At 43.0% G+C, this 19,100-nt stretch overlaps 1 protein-coding gene across 1 annotated transcript in view; it reads right to left on the bottom strand.

Annotated features, from left to right (window-relative positions):
- Positions 1-19,100, bottom strand: part of IQCH (IQ motif containing H) — a 120,726-nt gene that overhangs the window by 9,609 nt on the left and 92,017 nt on the right. The window contains exons 10-11 of the mRNA XM_074366593.1: positions 16,514-16,684; positions 7,706-7,828 (exon numbers count right to left, since the gene is read on the bottom strand). Coding sequence (XP_074222694.1) covers positions 7,706-7,828; positions 16,514-16,684 — 294 coding nt within the window. The remainder of the gene's footprint in view (positions 1-7,705; positions 7,829-16,513; positions 16,685-19,100) is intronic.

Below are 19,100 nucleotides of genomic sequence, written 5' to 3' on the forward strand. Positions count from 1 at the left end.
GGCTGTTTCCATGTTTTGGCTATTGTAAATAGTGCTGCTATGAACATTGGGGTGCAGGTGTCATCCTGAAGTAGATTTCCTTCTGGATACAAGCCCACGAGTGGGATTCCTGGGTCATGTGGTAAGTCTATTCCTAGTCTTTTGAGGAATCTCCACACTGTTTTCCATAGTGGCTGCACCAAACTGCATTCCCACCAGCAGTGTAGGAGGGTTCCCCTTTCTCCACAGCCTCTCCAGCATTTGTCATTTGTGGATTTTTGAATGACGGCCCTTCTGACTGGTGTGAGGTGATACCTCATTGTAGTTTTGATTTGTATTTCTCTGATAATTAGTGATATGGAGCATTTTTTCATGTGTTTTTTGATCATTTGTATGTCTTCCTTGGAGAATTGCTTGTTTAGATCTTCTGCCCATTTTTGGATTGGGTTGTTTATTTTTTTCTTATTGAGTCGTATGAGCTGCTTATATATTCTGGAGATCAAGCCTTTGTCGGTTTCACTTGCAAAAATTTTCTCCCATTCCATAGGTTTTCTTCTTATTTTACTTCTGGTTTCCTTTGCTGTGCAGAAGCTTGTAAGTTTCATTAGGTCCCATTTGTTTATTCTTGCTTTTATTTCTTCTAGGAGAAAATTTTTGAAATGTATGTCAGATAATGTTTTGCCTATGTTTTCCTCTAGGAGGTTTATTGTATCTTGTTTTATGTTTAAGTCTTTAATCCATTTTGAGTTGATTTTTGTATATGGTATAAGGGAGTGTTCTAGCTTCATTGTTTTACATGCTGCTGTCCAGTTTTCCCAACACCATTTGCTGAAGAGACTGTCTTTATTCCAATGTATATTCTTGCCTCCTTTGTCGAAGATGAGTTGACCAAAATTTGTGGGTTCATTTCTGGGCTCTCTATTCTGTTCCATTGGTCTATATGTCTGTTTTGGTACCAATACCATGCTGTCTTGATGACTGTAGCTCTATAGTATTGTCTGAAGTCTGGGAGAGTTATTCCTCCAGCCTCTTTCTTTCTCTTCAGTAATGCTTTGGCAATTCTAGGTCTTTGATGGTTCCATATAAATTTTATTATGATTTGTTCTAGTTCTGTGAAATATGTCCTGGGTAATTGGATAGGGATTGCATTAAATCTGTAGATTGCCTTGGGCCGTCTGCCCATTTTTTGAGGTTGGGTTGTATGAGCTGTTTATCATATTTTGGATGTTAACCCATTATTGGTGATATCATTGGCAAATATTTTCTCCCAATCAGTAGGTTGTCTTTTTGTTTTGTCCATGGTTTCCATTGCTGTGCTAAAGCTTTTAAGTTAATTAGGCTCGTTCGTTCATTCTTTCTTCTTTCTTTCTTTCTTTCTTTCTTTCTTTCTTTCTTTCTTTCTTTCTTTCTTTTTCTTTCTTTTTTTGCTATTGTTTCCTTTGGGAATCTGCCTTTTAGCTCACTTCCTGGGTGATTCTCATGCATATCAAAATTTGAAAACCACTGTTCTAAGAGGAATGGGTAAAAAAAAAATAAGGAAAATAAAGAATCAGTTTATTGTGTGGAAGATAATTTGTACTTCAAAGGAAAACTGTACATTGTCTATAGGACACCCTATTGCCTTGATTCTGGGGGAGATATTTTTAAACTCTGTTAAGTTGTAGGTGACTGAGAGATGAGCAAATTCTGTGCAGTCTGATAGAGGTTCAGTTGATTTTCCTCTCTTGCTCTCCTTATGGAAAAACCAGTTTTGCCTCTGTTTGCATATTCATTTCAATGTTCATGATCTATAGATGTCTATTTTTGGATTCTTTTTATACTGGTTATAACATTTGCCTAATTCTCTCTTGAATAAAATCTTTATCACGTGTTTAGTTTTGTATTTGTATGAGAGGTGTGATTTTATCCTTTTTTGAAAATTATTTAACACTAGAGTTGTCTGGTAGGGGAAATGGCTGTCCCGTGAAGCTGTGACCTCCTCATCACTGGAAGTACCAAAAAGAAAATTACATTTTGGGGTTTTGGTAGAAGATACCACATGCCAGGATTATGACTGCTCATTGGCTCCCCATTTTATCAAGAAACCTGGGCATTGGAACAGACATTGGACTCAGTTGCCTCAACCTAATCACAGCCCCTCCTGACCATCTGTACTTTGTAAAGGCCCTCACTCAGGCCGTTCTAATGGGCAGCCAGGGTTGAGGACTATTGACTAGTTGATCTGTAAGGTGTCTTGCATCCTTTATACTATGTTGTCCAATATGGTAGCCACTGGCCACATGGGGCTACTGGGAACTTGAAATATTAGTCATTGAAGTTGAGATGTGCTGTAGCTTTCAAAGACTTAATACAAAAACGTAAAATACCTCATCAATAATTATTATACTTATTTCAAGTTGAAATGATAATATTTGTTTTCTGTTTGGGAAACATCCTTTTCTTGATACTGTTTTCTGAATCAATCATGTAGGCTAGGTTATGCTGCAGTAATTAAAAAACAATTCTTCATTTTTATACCAAAAAAAGTTGGTTCGTGCTCATACTTCATTTCCCATGTGGGTCAGCATGGGTCTCTGGTCATTGTGGGCACACTCAGGGCTGAAGGAGGCTCCATCTCTGCTTCCAGGATTTCTGAAGCAGGAAAAAGGATATGGCGACTCATGGAGTGGCTCTTAAAGGCTTCTGCATAGAAAGGACATACAGCACTTCTGTTTATATTTCACTGGCCAAAACAAGTTACATGGCCATGCTGACTTCAGGGAGAGGGCAGAGGAAGTACAATTCTGCTGTGCGCCTGGAAGGAGAAGAATCTGAACATTCTGAACAGCCCTAATGATTGCCACCACGGCAATGCCTTGGCCTGAGGAAGTGAGAACTGGCGGTGGTGGAGCTATTTAGGACCGTGGCACACTGCCTGTGTACGTGTGAGACCAGCCCTGCCACACTGTCGCAGGCAGTAAACATGACACTTTTCTCCATATGGCTTTCATTACAAGTTCATTTCATTAGGAAATCAGTGGGGGTATTTTGTAGCATTACAGAAATACCAGGAATGAGACCCACCGAGTTGGTTACAAACTCAGCAATGCTTCCTTCCAATATTCAGCAAGGAAAAATAAACTCATAGGGTGATCTCATTTCCCTTTTACACCCCTGAGATTTTCAACAAGAAACATCATGTGAAATTCTGTGCTGATAATGGGAAGAAAAACAATGTTGAGAATAAGGGCTTTTGAGGATTCTTTTTTTGGTGGCAATGACAATAAGATATAGTTAATATTGCTGCTTTTTCTGGAAAGAGCACCTACATTAAATTCGACCAAGAGTGGGAGCAGGTGGCAGAAGTTACACTGGAATTAGGGTAAGTGATCTTCTTTTTAAACTCAGCATAACTCAAGAAGGCAGTAAAATTTTGGGAGGTTAATTGTTAAACACATTTTTTTTCTTTTGTAAGGTGTAAGTCATGGGGGTTACAGAGAATTTCATGCTTCTTCAGCTGAAGAATATGTAAGAAGTACCTAGATGGAATATTTCTTTTGAAATGGATCCCAGAATTCTTGGATTGGATTGGCAGTAAGATTTTAGAAACACGTATAGTCAGTCTGAAACAGTCCTTAGGGGAAGAAGGCTCATAGGAGATGTCCTAGTGTAAGAGAAAGAGTCAATCATGTTTGACTTATGGACAGTTACGGTGTCAGGCCTTCCATAAAATGTCTGGCTGTGAGATCTTGGGAAAGTGCTTAAACTCTTTAAGTCTAAATTCCTCACCACGATATGGAAGAGACAGTAACTTTTTACAGAAGAGATACGAAGATTAAAGAGATAATAAAGTAATAGTGTGTAGCTTAGTGCCAGCACACAGTAGGTGCTCTGTAAATGCTGGTTCATTGCCTGCCTCTCCAAGAAAAGGCAGAGGAGAGAACAAGTGGAGAGTTCTGACCAGGGATGGACTCCAGGGTCTAAAAAGATGAGAACCCATCTCTGGAAAAATAGAGCAAGGGCATTGTTAGAGAATTTCCAGATTTTCCTCGTAGTCACATGACTCCTTCTTCTTACCTCAGATTTTTGTGACTCCATTTCTCTTTTCTTGTACTATTGTTTATTATTTGCTCTTTTTGTTTCTATTTAACCCCTCCTACCTTTTTTGTAGATTGTTCCATTCTCTGGATTTTATCCTATCTATTTTCTGTTGTTATCTTTTTCTCCTTCACATTGTTCCACCACTCCATCACCCCCAATCTATATTTCTCTTTCTCTCCCATTTCAACTTTCATCTTTTATTTGTCGTTTTAGCACAGGTGACCTGGAGGCAGAGTCTACAGAATTTACAGTACGTGTTCGGCGCCTCTCCGCCCTTTCTTCGTTCTTCTGACTCTCAGAACCCCTTCCTCTGCACCATCCACTGTTTCCCTGGGGCCACAACGGTCTGTTTTCCTTACTAAAATTTGTTCTTGGAATGAGTCTGATCAACTCTGAGCCACAAAGTTGTAAATAACCTACAAAGTTTGGTGCTTTACTTTTCCCAGGAGTGCTAGAACTTCAATCAGGTACAAAGCCTTTAGTCAAAGAAACAAATCTCTGATAATAATTTTGGGTAATAGAAATCTCTGATTAATAATAATTATGGCGTACGTTTTCTTTTCAGTAGGACACATCCCCTGCCAAATATGCCCACTCACAGAGCTTGTCCTGCTTTGATATTTTAGAAGAAAATAAAATAAATTGATTCAGGTAAATCTAGAGTTAGATTTAGCCACCTTCGGGCACATGGAAGTCTAATCAATTTGGGGCTAAAAACCACAGTTGACCATTGAACAACATGGGTTTGAGCTGTGTGGGTCCACTTATATGCAAATTTTTTCCAACAGTAAATAGTGCACTGCTACACATCTGTGGTTGGTTGAATCCTTGGGTGCTAACCTGCAGATAAGAGGGCCAACTATGAAGTTATACTTGGATTTTTGATTGTGTGGAGGGTTGCGGTCTCTAACCTTGTCATTGTTCAAGGGTCAGCTGTATTTAATTTCAAAGAGACTGTGTTAAGCAGATGCAACAATTAATTTCAGATAAATCAGTTCAGTCTGGCCTTTTCAGTCCTTCTATATTTTATCAATTTTAATGTGATTTGTGAGGGAATATGAGCTTCATCATATATGTTTGCAAACAGCATGAATTAGTCTAATCAAAAAGGTTTATGCACCCTGACAGCACCCTGCAGTGCAGTGGGGATTGCCAAGTGTCAGCCAGGCCATCCTATTCAGTGTTGGCCACGTGCCTAAGGTCCGTATGCTTTTCAAGGGCCTATAACAAGATCTGAACCCTGAAAAATTGTATTTGTTCTCAAGTATGAAAAATAAAAATTAATATAGAACTAAGTACAAAACAAAATATTTGATCAGTTGGTTATTGCCCAATTATTTGTCATTATCTATGAATTACACTTAATGTGACAGGTGAATATATTTTATTATTTTTTAAAAAATTGAAGTACCATGTGCCAATTTCTGGTGTACAGTACAATGTCCCAGTCATGCATATACATACATATATTCATTTTCATATTCTTTTTCATTAAAGATTATTACAAGATATTGAACATAGTTCCCTGTGCTATACAGCAGAAACTTTGAAAATCTATTTTTATATATAGTGGCTAACATTTGCAAATCTCAAACTACCAAATTTATCCCTTCCCACTCCCTTTCCCTGGTAACCATAAGATTGTTAACTATGTCTGTGAGTCTGTTTCTGTTTTGTAGATGAGTTCATTAGTGTCCTCTTTTCTTCTTTTTTTTTTAGATTCCACATATGAATGATATCATATGGTATTTTTCTTTCTCTTTCTGCCTTACTTCATTTAGAATAATGATCTCTAGGTCCATCCACATTGCTGCAAGTGGCATTGTTTTATTATTTTTTATGGCTGAGTAGTATTCCATTGTATAAATACACCACTACTTCTTTATCCAGTCATCTGTCAATGGACGTTTAGGTTGCTTCCATGTCTTGACTATTGTATACAGTGCTGCTATGAACATTGAGGTGCTGATGTCTTTTTGAATTAGGGTTCTCTCCAGATATATACCCAGAAGTGGGATTGCTGGATCATATGGTAAGTCAATTTTCAGTTTTTTGAGGAATCTCCATACTGTTTTCCATAATGGCTGCACCAAACTACATTCTCACCAGCAGTGTAGGGGGGTTCCCTTTTCTCCACACCCTCTCCAGCATTTATTGTTCATGGACTTTTGAATGATGGGCATTCTGACTGGTGTGAGGTGATACCTCATTGCAGTTTTGATTTGCATTTCTCTGATAATTAATGATACGGAGCATTTTTCATGTGACTATTGGCCATTTGTATGTCTTCATTAGAGAATTGCTTCTTTAGGTCTTCTGCCCATTTTTGGGTTGGTTGGTTGTTTCTTTGTTATTAAGTTGTATGAGCTGTTTATATATTCTGGAAATTAAGCCTTTGTTAGTCGCATCATTTGCAAATATTTTCTCCCATCCCGTAGGTTGTTGTTTTGTTTTGCTTATGGTTTCCTTTGCTGTGCAAATGATTATAAGTTTAATTAGGTCTCATTTGTTTATTTTTGCTCTTATTTCTATTGCCTGGGTAGACTGCCCTAGGAGAACATTACTAAGATTAATGTCAGAATGTGTTGCCTGAGGTTAATATATTTTAATATATTTGATGTGATGCTGGAGGGGTCTTCCACAAGTAAGAGTGCATGGGGTCACTCAAGTCTTAGAATAGCCCTCAGTGTCAGAGGCTTGATGATCTGAATCAAAGGGCAAAATCCTGAAACTAATTCTCAGAGAAATATGAGTCTTTAGGCATGAAAAAGAGGTACTAATTTAGGTAGTACCCATCCCACTCGCCTCTGTCTAGCTCCATTAAGGACGAGAAAGCTGGGCAGGGCTTCTTATTCAGTATCACTGGAAATAGACCAAAACGGAAGAAACTTTTTTTTTTTTTTATCAGAACTCCTCCTAGAAAGAAATGTAGGTAGGAGGATGCCATGGACCGAATTTCATGTCCCCTGAAAATTCATATGTTGAAGCCCTAATCTCCCATATGAATGCATAGGAAACAGGGACTTGGTTAAGGAAATGGTTAAGGTTAAATGAGGTGATAAGGGTGGAGCCCTGTTCAGATAGAACTGGTGTCTTTCTAGAAGAGGTTAGAGACAGAGCTTGCTCTCTCTCTCTGCCATATTAAGACCCAAGTGATTCTGCAAGTCAGGAAGAGTCCTCATCAGGAACTGAACTGACCAGCAACTTCACCTTGGATTACCCAGCCCCCAGAACTGTGAGAAAAAAATTTCGGTCGTTTAAACCATCTACTGTATGGCGTTTTGTTACAGTGGCCCAAGCAGACTAAGAGAATGTTCCTTAGTGAGAAGCTTTGGGTGGGGTCAGAAAGCTCAGGACATGCTTCAAGATGAAGAGATGGTCCCCCGAATTACTCCTAAGTCTGGTGAGCTACAGGTGGGTGTACAAGTTCGGGGACAGAGCTCAACCTCCCAGGACCGAGTTCTTCTGCCTCTTGTGCAGTGGCCTTTTTGCCCTTCCCCAGGCAGCACTCATCAGACTTCCTCTAAATACGGGTCCAGCCAGTCTTTAAAGCACATCTGCTTGGAGGGGCACCAGATTATTAGCTGCCTAGATGACCCTCAGGCCTGCGTTTGCTCCAGCTCTGGCCAACTGTCACCCTCCATACCTCGATGTTGTAGCCGATGCCATGGGCCTTACACATCTGGAGAAAAACATAGTGGAAAACCAGCGAGAGATTGCTGTGCTTCAGCTGGGTGGTCATCACTGCATAGCGACTGGTTGCCAGCGACTGGAAAAGATCACAGCTGAATGTCAGAATCTTTACAAAATATTTAAATAAACTTTAAATTTTAGAATTGTGGATTAACGGAAAAGTTGCAAAGATAATACAGAGAGTTCCTATATACCCAGTTCCCCTACTGTTAACTCTCGCACAGATGTGGCACATTTGTCACAGCTCAGGAGCCACATTGCACATTACAATTAAGTCCATACTTTGTTTGAATTTCATCAGTTTTTCCCTAATTCACGTTTTCTGTTCCAAGATCCCCTCCAGGACACCACATGGTATTTAGTTGTCATGTCTCCTTAGGTTCTTCTAGGCTGTGATAGTTTCTCAGTCTCACCTTGTTTCTGATGATCTTGACAGTTTTGACAGGTACTGATCAAGTGTTTTGTAGACTGCCTGTCAGTTTGGGTTTGTCTGACGTGTTTCGTGTGATTAGATGGGGGTTGTGGTTTGGGAGAGGAGGGCTGCGCAGGTAAACTGCCACTTTAATCACTTTGTATCAAGGGCACATGTGTCAACATGACTCATCACTGATGATGCCAGCCTTGGTCGCCTGGCTAAGGGAGGTTTGCCAGGTTTTTCTGCTCTAAAGATCCTCTCGCCCTTTCCATACTGTGCTCTTTGGCGGTGAATCACTGCACGTACTCCACCTCCCTGAGGGAACCGATGTTAGAATTTTGGTTCCAGCCACTTTCTTTCTTTGGGAAGTCGCTATTCTTTGTCTTCCTCGCCTATCAGTGGGAGCTATCCCAAAGAGACTGGTTACAGTAGGCCCAAAGCATCTCAATTATAATGTCTCCTAAAATATTTAAAATTTAATATGTGCAAAAGGAAGTGTTGGATCCTGGTAGTTTTGTGGAATGTCTTCTGTGAGATGTTCGCCTTTGACAGTTAGCTACATTTATCCTTGGATAAATGGAAGTTTGGAGAACTGTACATAGAGTCATGGCCAACCTTAGGGCATAGAAAATGGAGATGCCTGGCCCAGATTTTGAACTTTGGGAATCCTTAAGTGCTGGGAAACCAGGTGCCTGATCTCATGCAGTGACTTGAAATAGGAGAAAGGAAAGGAGCTGCTGTTGGCTCACAGCTGGCTGCAAGGATCCTGACAACCTGGCATTATCTTTTGTGAAACCCCAGGCTCTCTCTCTGTCTCTGAATTAAGGCAGGGGAGCTGGGGATGGCTGAGTGAGTGCCCAGTGGAGAATGAACATCCTTTCCCCACCTGCATCTCACACACACACACACACGCACACACACTGATTTCATGTTCACCTTTTCTGACTTGTCCTCCACATATTGTGTCTTTTCCTTCAACATTTACAGGAAGTACTGTATCTGATGGTCACGTTGTCTATCGGTACTATTAATTAAGCCCATTCTTCCCGCACATAAGCAGGGTCCACATCGACAAAATGGTTAGGCTCCCACAGGATAGTGCGTCAAGTTGTGCACTTCCATTGGCCTTGTCCCACTTGTAACCACCGGGAATTTTATTTTTACAAAAGAAAATCTGTTTGAGCCTCTATGCCTCACAACTCTACCTTGCTGTCACCCTGACCGATCATGAATTGTTCCCCTGGCTGCCTCCCTTACATGACTGGGAGTTCTCTGAGGGCAGGCATGGTTTGGTTTCTGAGTCCCCAGGCTGGGCATGATGCTAGCATTCAGTGCTTACTGACTGCAAGAAAGAATGGATCCATGAAACAGAGTAAGTGGACTGCACTTCTCTCTGACTTAAGAGACTCTTCAAAGGATGTAATTCAGGGGACTTGCAGTCACTGAGTGCTTTGAGGTAGAAGCAGAGATTGATTCACAAAGCTCAGAGGACAGTCACACCATCCCTAGAGAATGACAGCTCAGGACATCCCAGGCCTTGCCGCTAGAAGACATCTTTTGGAGGACAGTGTAGTTCCGGTGGATCTGGCAGGGATTACTGGTGGGGAACAAGAATTGGCTAAGAGAGGTTCTGGCTCAGGTATTTAGTCCTTCTGGAGGAGCGTGATCACCAGGCCTGCTGGCCCCACCATGCCAGGCTGTGCCATGCTCCCGCTTTCACAACGGAGGCCCAGAAGCCTGGGCTTTTGTGTATGGAAGTGAACTGTAAATACTCTGAAATTCCATTGTGGTTACTGAGCATGTAATTGCATGGTAATTACCATGAATTCACAAGATAATTCCAAGGTTATTTTTGTCTTCTAAACTTGTCTTATGCTGCCATAGTATATAAACCAGCAAACCTAAGATCAGGCCCCAGTCAGCAAGGGAGAGAGGCAGGCAGGCATCTCTTAGGTCCAGCTCAGTGCTGTGTCTTTTGGCTCCAAAGCAAGGCAGAAGAGCTCACTGCCCAGTATTACTGGACAGCAAGTAAGGACGGGCTGTCCTGAGGTTTCTTCCTCTCCACGGAGACAGGCTGAAGTTCCCCCTCCTCCCAGACCTGGGCTTGTGATTCATAAAGAATCTGAAAGAAAAGCTAGGATATTTGGTATAAGTCTCCAAGCAGTGTCTTCTTTTACAGGACCATCACTGTCTCAGCCCAGACCATTATGGCCTAGAAAGCCGCTTCTCCCCTCTACCAGGGTGGTGGGGGTGTGAGCAACAGTCTGTAGTGGAGGGTTCTGTAGAGTCGGAATGGCTAAAGCTCAAAGCCGGAAGGGCCACGTACTGCGTGTGTGATCTTGAATATGCCACTCAACTTCCCTGACCGCTGCTGATCAAGTGAGCACCTAGCACAGCACCTGGCACCCAGTACGCGGTGTCTGCTACTGCTGCTGCTGTGTCTTTGGACACATCTGCGAAGCCTGGAGCATTTGGACCTACACTAAATGTAACCTTCCAGGCTGTTCCTTCCGCATTGGTACCAGGGACTCTGAGCATCACCACCAGATTGAGTGTTTCCCAAACCCGGGCTGGTCAATGCTCAGAACCCTTGGGTCTCTTCCTTGCCTTCAAGGTGAAATGCAGGCACCTGGCTTAGCTGGCAGACTCCCCAAAGCTTGCTCAGTGGGCTGCTCCAAGCACTCCTCCTACTTCCCTTCCCGGATTCTCTGCTTCAGCCCGGCTGGTTCATCACCACCTCCTAACGGACCATGGGCTCTCTTCGGCCTCTGTCCTTCCTGCTGGGCGAGGTCTGCCTTTCCCTACCACTTGTGACTGCCTTAGTCCTTAAGGCCAGGCCTCAATAAAGCATCCTCTGTCCCTGCCAGTCCACAGTAGTTTCTCCTAAAAGCTCCAGCAGCAGATTAAGGGGCTGTCACTCAAATGGCACTTAATTGAGACTTTGTGGTTTTTCCTGGTGTATGTGCTATTTATACTTTCAACTCCTCAAGGAAAGGGACTTTATCAAACATCTTTGTATCCCTGGTGCTTGCCCAACTTCTTGGCTTGTACTAAACGTTTAATGAATGTGTTATAATAATGGTAATAAAGATGAACATACACGATACATCTGCTTTTTTAAAAAAAAAAACAACTAACTGCAGTTTCTATGGGAAAAAACTGTCGATGACCTAGGGTTGTCTTTTATCCAGCTTCGTAGCACAGCGGATGTATTGTCTTGAGGATTGGGTGAGTTCATAAAGACCTTGGAACAGTGTCTGGCACAGAGTAAACACTCAAAAACAAGCTAGCTTCTGTCAAGCATTTGTTAAACTAAATAATTTCACAAATAAGATAAATTATTTGAAAACAAAAACTGATCAACTGACCAATAAATCTTTTCACCAGAAAGGGACTTGAATCAGAAGACCTGGGTTTTGCTACTTACTTAACTTTATGGCCTTGGGCAGCTCACCCGACTTTGAGTAGCCTTACTTTCCCAACCTGTAAAATGGGCATGATAACCCCTGTCGTATCTATTTCTTGGAGCTGTCACAGGGATCAAATAAGCGCATGTCTATTTAAAGCATAAAGTAATCATACAAATAGGAAACATCATTTTTAAAAGGCCGACTTGTGTAATTGACTTTCTTCTGATGCTGTAAAGTCCATTTAGGTTTGCCAAGGAAATCATAACTGAAATGGATTTTATAGCATCAGAAGACTCCTCCGTGACCATCTGGTCCATTCGGTGCTCACCGAGTTCCGGCCCGGCTCAGAGCAGATTAGGAGCCAGTGGATGATGGCAGTGTGCCTGCAAATAATCTCATCACACGGAGATGATGCTGCCTCCGGAAGAAGAGCTTTCTCCATGGCCTTAACCAGAGGCTTCTCCAGGGGTGTGCTGAAGCTCTGCTCTGGGGCTGGATCACTGATTCTCAGCCAACACGAGGCGAGTTAGATAGCACAATGGTCAGACACATAGGCTTCAAAGTCTGACAGGCCTGGGCTCAAATCCTGGCTTACACACTTGCTTGTTGAGTGACCTTCTACAAGCTGCTTAACATTTTTTAACCTCAGTCTTCTTAACTAAAAAGAAGTGCAATAACAGCACCTGCCTAATATGTTGGGGCGTATACAGAACCATGTAAAGAACTTCGATGAAATACCTGGTTGGAGTAGAGGCGTGATACATTTTGGATGTTGTCATGTTATTATATGCATTACAGTTATCTGCTGGCCTATCTGTGTCCTTTGGAAACCTCGGAGCTCCTTGCCACTCATCCTTATATCCTCTGCGCTTAGTAGAGTGCCTGACAAAGTAGGTAAACTTACTTCTAGTTGATTCTGGCTGAAACTATTAAGGGATAATTAAGGTGATGGCTGATGAGGACTTAGGACGTGACCCGTCACAACAGTGTTACTACTTTGTAAAAGATTCTGCAAGAACAAGAGCTTTCCATGAAAGGCTGTGGTACCGAGGGACAGGCCCTTCCTGTGTCCCCTTGCGGGACATATTCCCCACCCCAAGCAGCCCACTGGTCCCAAGGCTGCCTGGGCCAGGCTTGAGACAGAGGCTTATTCCACAGGCCCCGTAAAATCAAACCCCTCAAGAGGACCTGGGGGTCATTTAGGCCTCCCCTATTTTACAAGTGAGGAAACTGAGGCCAGAGAGAGAATTCATGACCCCTGGCTTCCAGAGCAGTGTTTTTTTGTTTGTTTGTTTTTGTTTTTTCAAATTCTCTCCAGATTCCCACTGGCCACATTTGGAATGTGTGGGACTTTCAGAGGTTAGCCTTTTCTAGTAAAACAAGGGGAAAAAAAATAGAAAGCAAAATATTATTGGTAGAAGTCTAGTTTTATTAAACTACCTTTCTAAATCACAATCTAACAAGAATGCTTCAAGCCAAATAAAGGAAGCTTGAAATACTCCTTTTCACTGGAGAATATAATTTTGCTTCAGCCACAATTTAAATTGATTTAGTTCTGAGCACCAGCACTTGAAGTGTGGAGCAAATTCTATTTTCGCCATGATACTTGTTTTGACAGTGATGCATTTCAGTTGACATAGCTGAAATCCTTATGTAATAAATCTCTGCCTGAAAATTAATCATGTTTATAATATTCTGAGAATTAATAACACCCATTGCTCAAATCATTAACTTAAAAAAGGAGCTTCCAAAATCTGTTGCCGGCAGTAAGGGACCACAAATAAATGAATGTTTGATAAAATAATCCAAGTAGCAGTTTAACAAGCGTAAACTTGAATGTGGTTGCAATAACACAGAACTATTGTTTAAGGGTTGGCAGAGGCTGATGGGGTTCTTATTTCAGTTACGAAGCAGGCATCCACATGCATAATGAACTGCTCTCTGAATTATTAATGTGTTGCTTATTTAGCCTCATCTGTCTAGAAGATAATGTATCCTAACTCTAATGAGTGATTGGTTTTGTACATAATTACAGTAGCAGCAGTAGCGGGGAAATGTGTGCCTTCAAAGAAGGCGTTCTAAAAATAAAGTCATCACATAAACTCCGCTGTTGTTGCATTCTATCAAAATCAAACCCAAAGCATTTGAGAATTCATAATAAATTACAGGAGACAGAATCATTATTAACATCATAATTTAACACAAAAGGTTTTACTTAATCATTCATTACTGATCATGTGCTGTTAAAATGCTTATAAATGACTTGGGTTGTTTGAAGATGTTTGCAGAGATGGTCCCTCTTGGCCACTCACCAGCTGTGGTGCAGAGGGTCCACCAGGAGAGAGGATGAGTAAAAACAGGTAGAAAAGGGTAACAATTTATGCCCATTCTGACAGAATGTTAATTAAAAGTTTAAAAGCCATTAGGTGACTCCTTTTTATTTCTAACACATGCACGTCTGGGACTCATCCGATCGTGTTTCCACCTTCAAGTGGTTATTGGTGGAGGACACTGGATCAGAAGCCCATGCACCTGGTCTAACAGGTCTAAATGACAGTTGTTTGCCACCTGTTTCTGATAAGGGGACAAAAACTTTTCTTAAGAGTTCAGAAAAGTTTTTGCTTTTCCCCTGCACAGCGTATAATTAAAATGAATAGGCCCAAACTGGAAACCTTATATAGGCATTTGTTCCGAAGACGCCCTCATTATCACTGTGGTTTTATCTGTGTGTTTCCTTTTTCTTGTCTTCAAAGGGGGCTGTCAACTGACTGACTGTAAACCTGACGGCATCACAGTCCATTCACACTTGTTCAGGAAGCTTCAGTTTGGCTGTAAATTGTACCATGTGTGCGTGTGTTCATGCTTCTTTTCAGACTCGCCCATCACAAGTGCACATATGCATAGGAGTTCGTGTCCACACACACACAGTGGCACCAGGGTGAGAACGTCCGCTTTTCTTTCTAAAACCCAAAGCACTTTCAGTTTATCCCTACATCAGAAAACCTGCATAGCTTTTCTTCAGTGATTGCAGAGACGTTTGAATTACTGGAGATCATAACGCTTCCTCTTGTGTGCGGGCAATTCCTGTAAGTGTTTCAGACTCTTGGTCACAGGAAAATCCCTGTATGTTGCCTGTAGCTAAGATTGAAGCCTATAGGCAAGATGGGAAAAATGGGAGAGTGTATCTAACTCAAAGTACAACTTCTGCTTACAGCCTTCTGAAACAATGTGCTTAAATGCAGCAAATTGCCTTTGAAAGTCTTGTGTTGAATACAAACTCAGCTTCCAGCTTCCTTTTGGAAATGGATGGAGTTATTTAGATTTGCTAAGCCAGAAGGTGTTGAGTTTTACTGCCTTCCCTCCCTCTGGCACTGAATTTAGGGTCCTGTATGTCCCTTTGGTGAGGACAGAGGCCACAGGTGAGATTGAACCTGGGAGATTTCTAGCAAGGTCCTGGGGCCTAATTAAAAGAGATCTATGTCTCCTCTCCAGTTTAACTCAGCTTCTCTCCTCAATAAGCAAAGAGATCTAAGGGATTCCCACGAGGAAGAGTACTTCACAGGACAAGGAGATTGGGAAGGAGGAGGGGGCTGCCACCTGAACCCTCAAGCCATCTGGCACCCTCTCCAGGCTGCTCTTCGAAGTGTACACTGAGTTCCTGCCAGGGAAAGTGACTTGTGGGGACCCTGGGCAGAGTCAAACAGGGTTCTTTAAATCCAGAAGCATCTCTTGGACCCGAAGATGCTCAACAGAGAGGCAGGAGTTACTGCTCTGAAAACATGTCTCTAGGGTGCTGGTGTAGGGGGGCTTTTAACCACCGGCATTCCTTCTTTTATCTGCATGACATACTTGGATCTCAAGTAGTGCTTCATTTGCAAAAAGGGCATGAAGCCCCCTGCTATGGGAGAAGCAGAAGAAACCCTCTGGCACTGTCAGAGCAGCTGTGGCCTGAGCCCCAATCCACTCTCATATCCCACCTACACGAAGGGCCATCTGGTCCTCTTGACCTCTGCCCTCCTTCCCCAGGACCAACCTAGCTCACCGTCCCCATGGAGATTTACCCTTTGTTACCCAGGGTCCTGGGGTTGGTAAACCTCAACCAGCCCCAGGACTGCTGCCTCCAGCCGCCCTAGAGATGGGCTAGTGATGAGATGGGGAACTGGGGCCATGGGAAGAGGCGGATCGGGGGCGCCTCATTAACCAAGCTGGGAGTTAGCATTTTCCTGAAGATGACAGGAGTCATTTCAAAATCATAAGCAGAGGAGCAACATACTCAGATTCTTTGCCTTGATCACCTTGACAGGAGGCAGGGGATCTTAGTGAGAAGCTATTATCATCCTACCGTAAGACCATGAAGGCCAAAGCGAAGGCAGTATCTTTGTGGAAAGGAGAGGAGGGGTCAGAGTTGAGGCATGTTAGCAGCTGGCATCAACATGAGCTGGTTGCGGCCGGGATGTGGGGATGTAGGGTGTCTCAGCCTCTGGCCTGATCCACCAAGAGGAAGTACGGGGAGGAGAGAGGGCAGGTGCAGTTTTGGATAGTTTGACCCTGAGGACTCTGAGAAGTTCTGCTGAATATTAGATCTAGGACTCTAAAGCTCAAAAAAGAGATGGGGGTAGAAAAACACGGGTTTGGTCATAAGCTGCCGGTAACTGAAGCGCTGGGTGTAGAAGTACTTTCTCAGGGAAGCAGGCTGAGAAGAGGATGGAGGGCAGCACCCAAGCACCCAACCCTGGAAAACCCTGGGCTTCCCCTTTCTGGTTGCCCTCTCCCCTCTCCGGTGACCCATAGCATGCATATCCCAGAAGCCCATCTTGGGCAGCTGAGTGACTAGCCTGAGGTTCCTTTCTGCTTTCTGGACCCACAGGCAGAGCTCAGCACGTGGCGGCTGCGTGTTGCTGACGCTGAGGAGACTGAGGGAGCACCAGCTGCTTACCGGCATTGCCTGGGCGTTCAGGTGGCTCACTCTCCGCTCTCTCTTGGGAACAAAGGAGGGCACCTGCAGGGTGCTCAAGCTGCAATCCAGGTGGCCGTTGGTCAGGTACAAGGCGAGCTGCGTCAGGGCCAGCTGGTCACTGTATGAGAGGTTGAGGCCCGTTGCCCACACCTGAGTAACACAGGAGCCGTAGACATGAGGGTGAGATGAGCCGCTGGGAGAGAAAGCCCCTCCCGCCCCGCCCAGCCCAGACCACCCCCCTGGCCCAGCTACACCGGCGAACATGTGACTTAACAGAATAGATGTTTTTGCTTCCGTTTCTCCTTCATGTAACTGAAGGATGGAGCCTCATCAGAAGATTGAAAGTCCTCGAGGGGAGTTACACAATGGGACAAACGTGGCCAAGATAATCTGCTGGAGAGGCCCAGTTCCGAAAGATTCACGTGGACTTTGATTTTTCTGCCTGCGGGTTGCATTTCTACAGTGGTTAATGCAGTGTGTTCCACTGAGAAATGAGGCTAGACAAAACCTCAGAGGATGGAGAGTCAAAGTGGAACACAGGAGAGGGGAAAGAGTGAGTAAATATGAGAAAAGGGCAGTTTTCCCTGGTTTCAGAAAAAGCAATGCTGGCCTCTCTGGGAATTCCTATCTGGGAATATGATTCTTAAGGGATTTTTAGGGTTGGCTTATGAGCCTTAGCTCTACCACTGTGTCTACTGTTTTACTTTAAGAGTCCAGGAAAGTCACTTCACCCCCCCTATGATGTCACAGATACTCACCCAGGGAAAGCTGATGGCACCCACCCTAGCTGAATCACAGCCTTATTAGAAGAATACTATGATGCAGTGAGAATTAAAATGCTTTGAAAAATAGATGCATGTAAGCAGTAAGTGACTAGATCACTGACTAATGTCCATTTCCTCCTCGGACGGATACTTACTGAGCACCCGCTATGGGCTAAACTGCCGATGGTGAAAGCCGGTCACGTTCAACCTCTCCCCTCTCCTGTGGCAGGCCACCCTTAATTCCTCTTGTCACCCTCACCCCTACACTGAATCCAGAAGCACCCCCAGAATCCTCCTCAGTTCAGTGCTCAAGGCATATTATTGTGCTAGTTACACAAGTGTAAAATGTAAAGAGACACAGATCCTGCCATCAAGGAAGGGAAGGCGGATGCAATCATATTCGATTAATTATGACGCGATGAATACTTGAGACAATAAAGGGAGGGAACGAAGTAGTACAAAGCAGAAGGAATGGATAGTCTGAGTTTGTCTAGTGAAGTCAGGGCTACATCGTGGAGAAGGGAACATCTGAGCTTTGAAGAGCAACGCAAACATGACTGGTTCCCATGTAGCAAGTACCTACAGTGTGCCAGGAGCTTCACATACATCTCACATCTGTATAATAGCCTAAAAATAACAGCTGTGTGTCGCTGATAAAGACACAGAGGTTCAAAGAGGTACCCAAGTCCGCACAGCTAGGAAGTGGTGGCGCTGGGATTTGAATCCAGTTCTGCCTGGCTCCAAGTCCACCCTCTGCCCTTTCCCTGAAGGAGGAGACGGCACTGATCCTGGACCAGCCAATCCTCACCCTGGACAAGTTTCCCAGTCAAACTAAAAGCTAAAGTTGCAGAGGATCAAAACATGTTTTTGTTGAACTTAATCCATGCCACGGAAATGTCTTGTGGAGAAAACACGAAGTATTGTGTTTCTGGAGTATGCGGTAATTAGCAGTAATGCATTTTCACTGTAGGAAGTTGGAAACGAACACATTTTCGTGAAGATTTGATTAAACAGTTTCTCCTCTTAGAAGGCCTACGTGTGCCCCACACACTAGCTGGGTCTGTTAAAATACAAAATACATCTGCCCTAGAGTGGACTCCTCTCAAACAAATCTAGCAGTGAGTGACTTGAGTAAGCATTGAATGTAAATGGCGTCATTATAAGGATATTAAGAGGTCAGGCTGTCAGGGCCCCTTGCTAAACTGAAGCTAATTTCAGGAGTCATATTCGCACAGTAATGTCCTTTTGTAATAGCAAATAAATCACATTTGCAACAATTGTTAAAAACTAACTGCCAAGTATCTGTTGCAGTTGTAAATATCCTATTTGTCAACTTAAATATTTCCTGCTGTATGGCATAAAATGCAGATCAGATGGGGACAGCCACTTCTCCTTAATACAAGAACGTGAACTTGCTGTTCTTACATGGTGGGCACTTCCCCCCACCCCCGAGCTTCTATTTTTGATGTTTCAGCCTCCTCGATCACAGGGAAATGCATATAACAAACATTATTAATATTATGTTAATAGTATTAATGTTCGGTGATGAGGATTTTAGTGGGAAGGCAGCCCAGAGTAGGGGAACGAGAACCGAGGAGTCGGAGAGCCTGAATCTGTGCAATTGTGAAATGGATATTTAAGCTCGCTCAGTCTCAGTATTCTTCGATGTAAAAGGCACAAATGATAACAGCTACCACAAGTGGTTTTGAAAACAAAATAGAATAAATGCACATAAAATTGCCTTACCTATGGTAAAGTTCAATACAGGTGTTATTTATGATTGCTAAACATTTCCTTTAAGA

This window comes from Camelus bactrianus, chromosome 6 (assembly GCF_048773025.1).
Source record: "Camelus bactrianus isolate YW-2024 breed Bactrian camel chromosome 6, ASM4877302v1, whole genome shotgun sequence".
In the NCBI taxonomy this organism is placed as follows: domain Eukaryota; kingdom Metazoa; phylum Chordata; class Mammalia; order Artiodactyla; family Camelidae; genus Camelus; species Camelus bactrianus.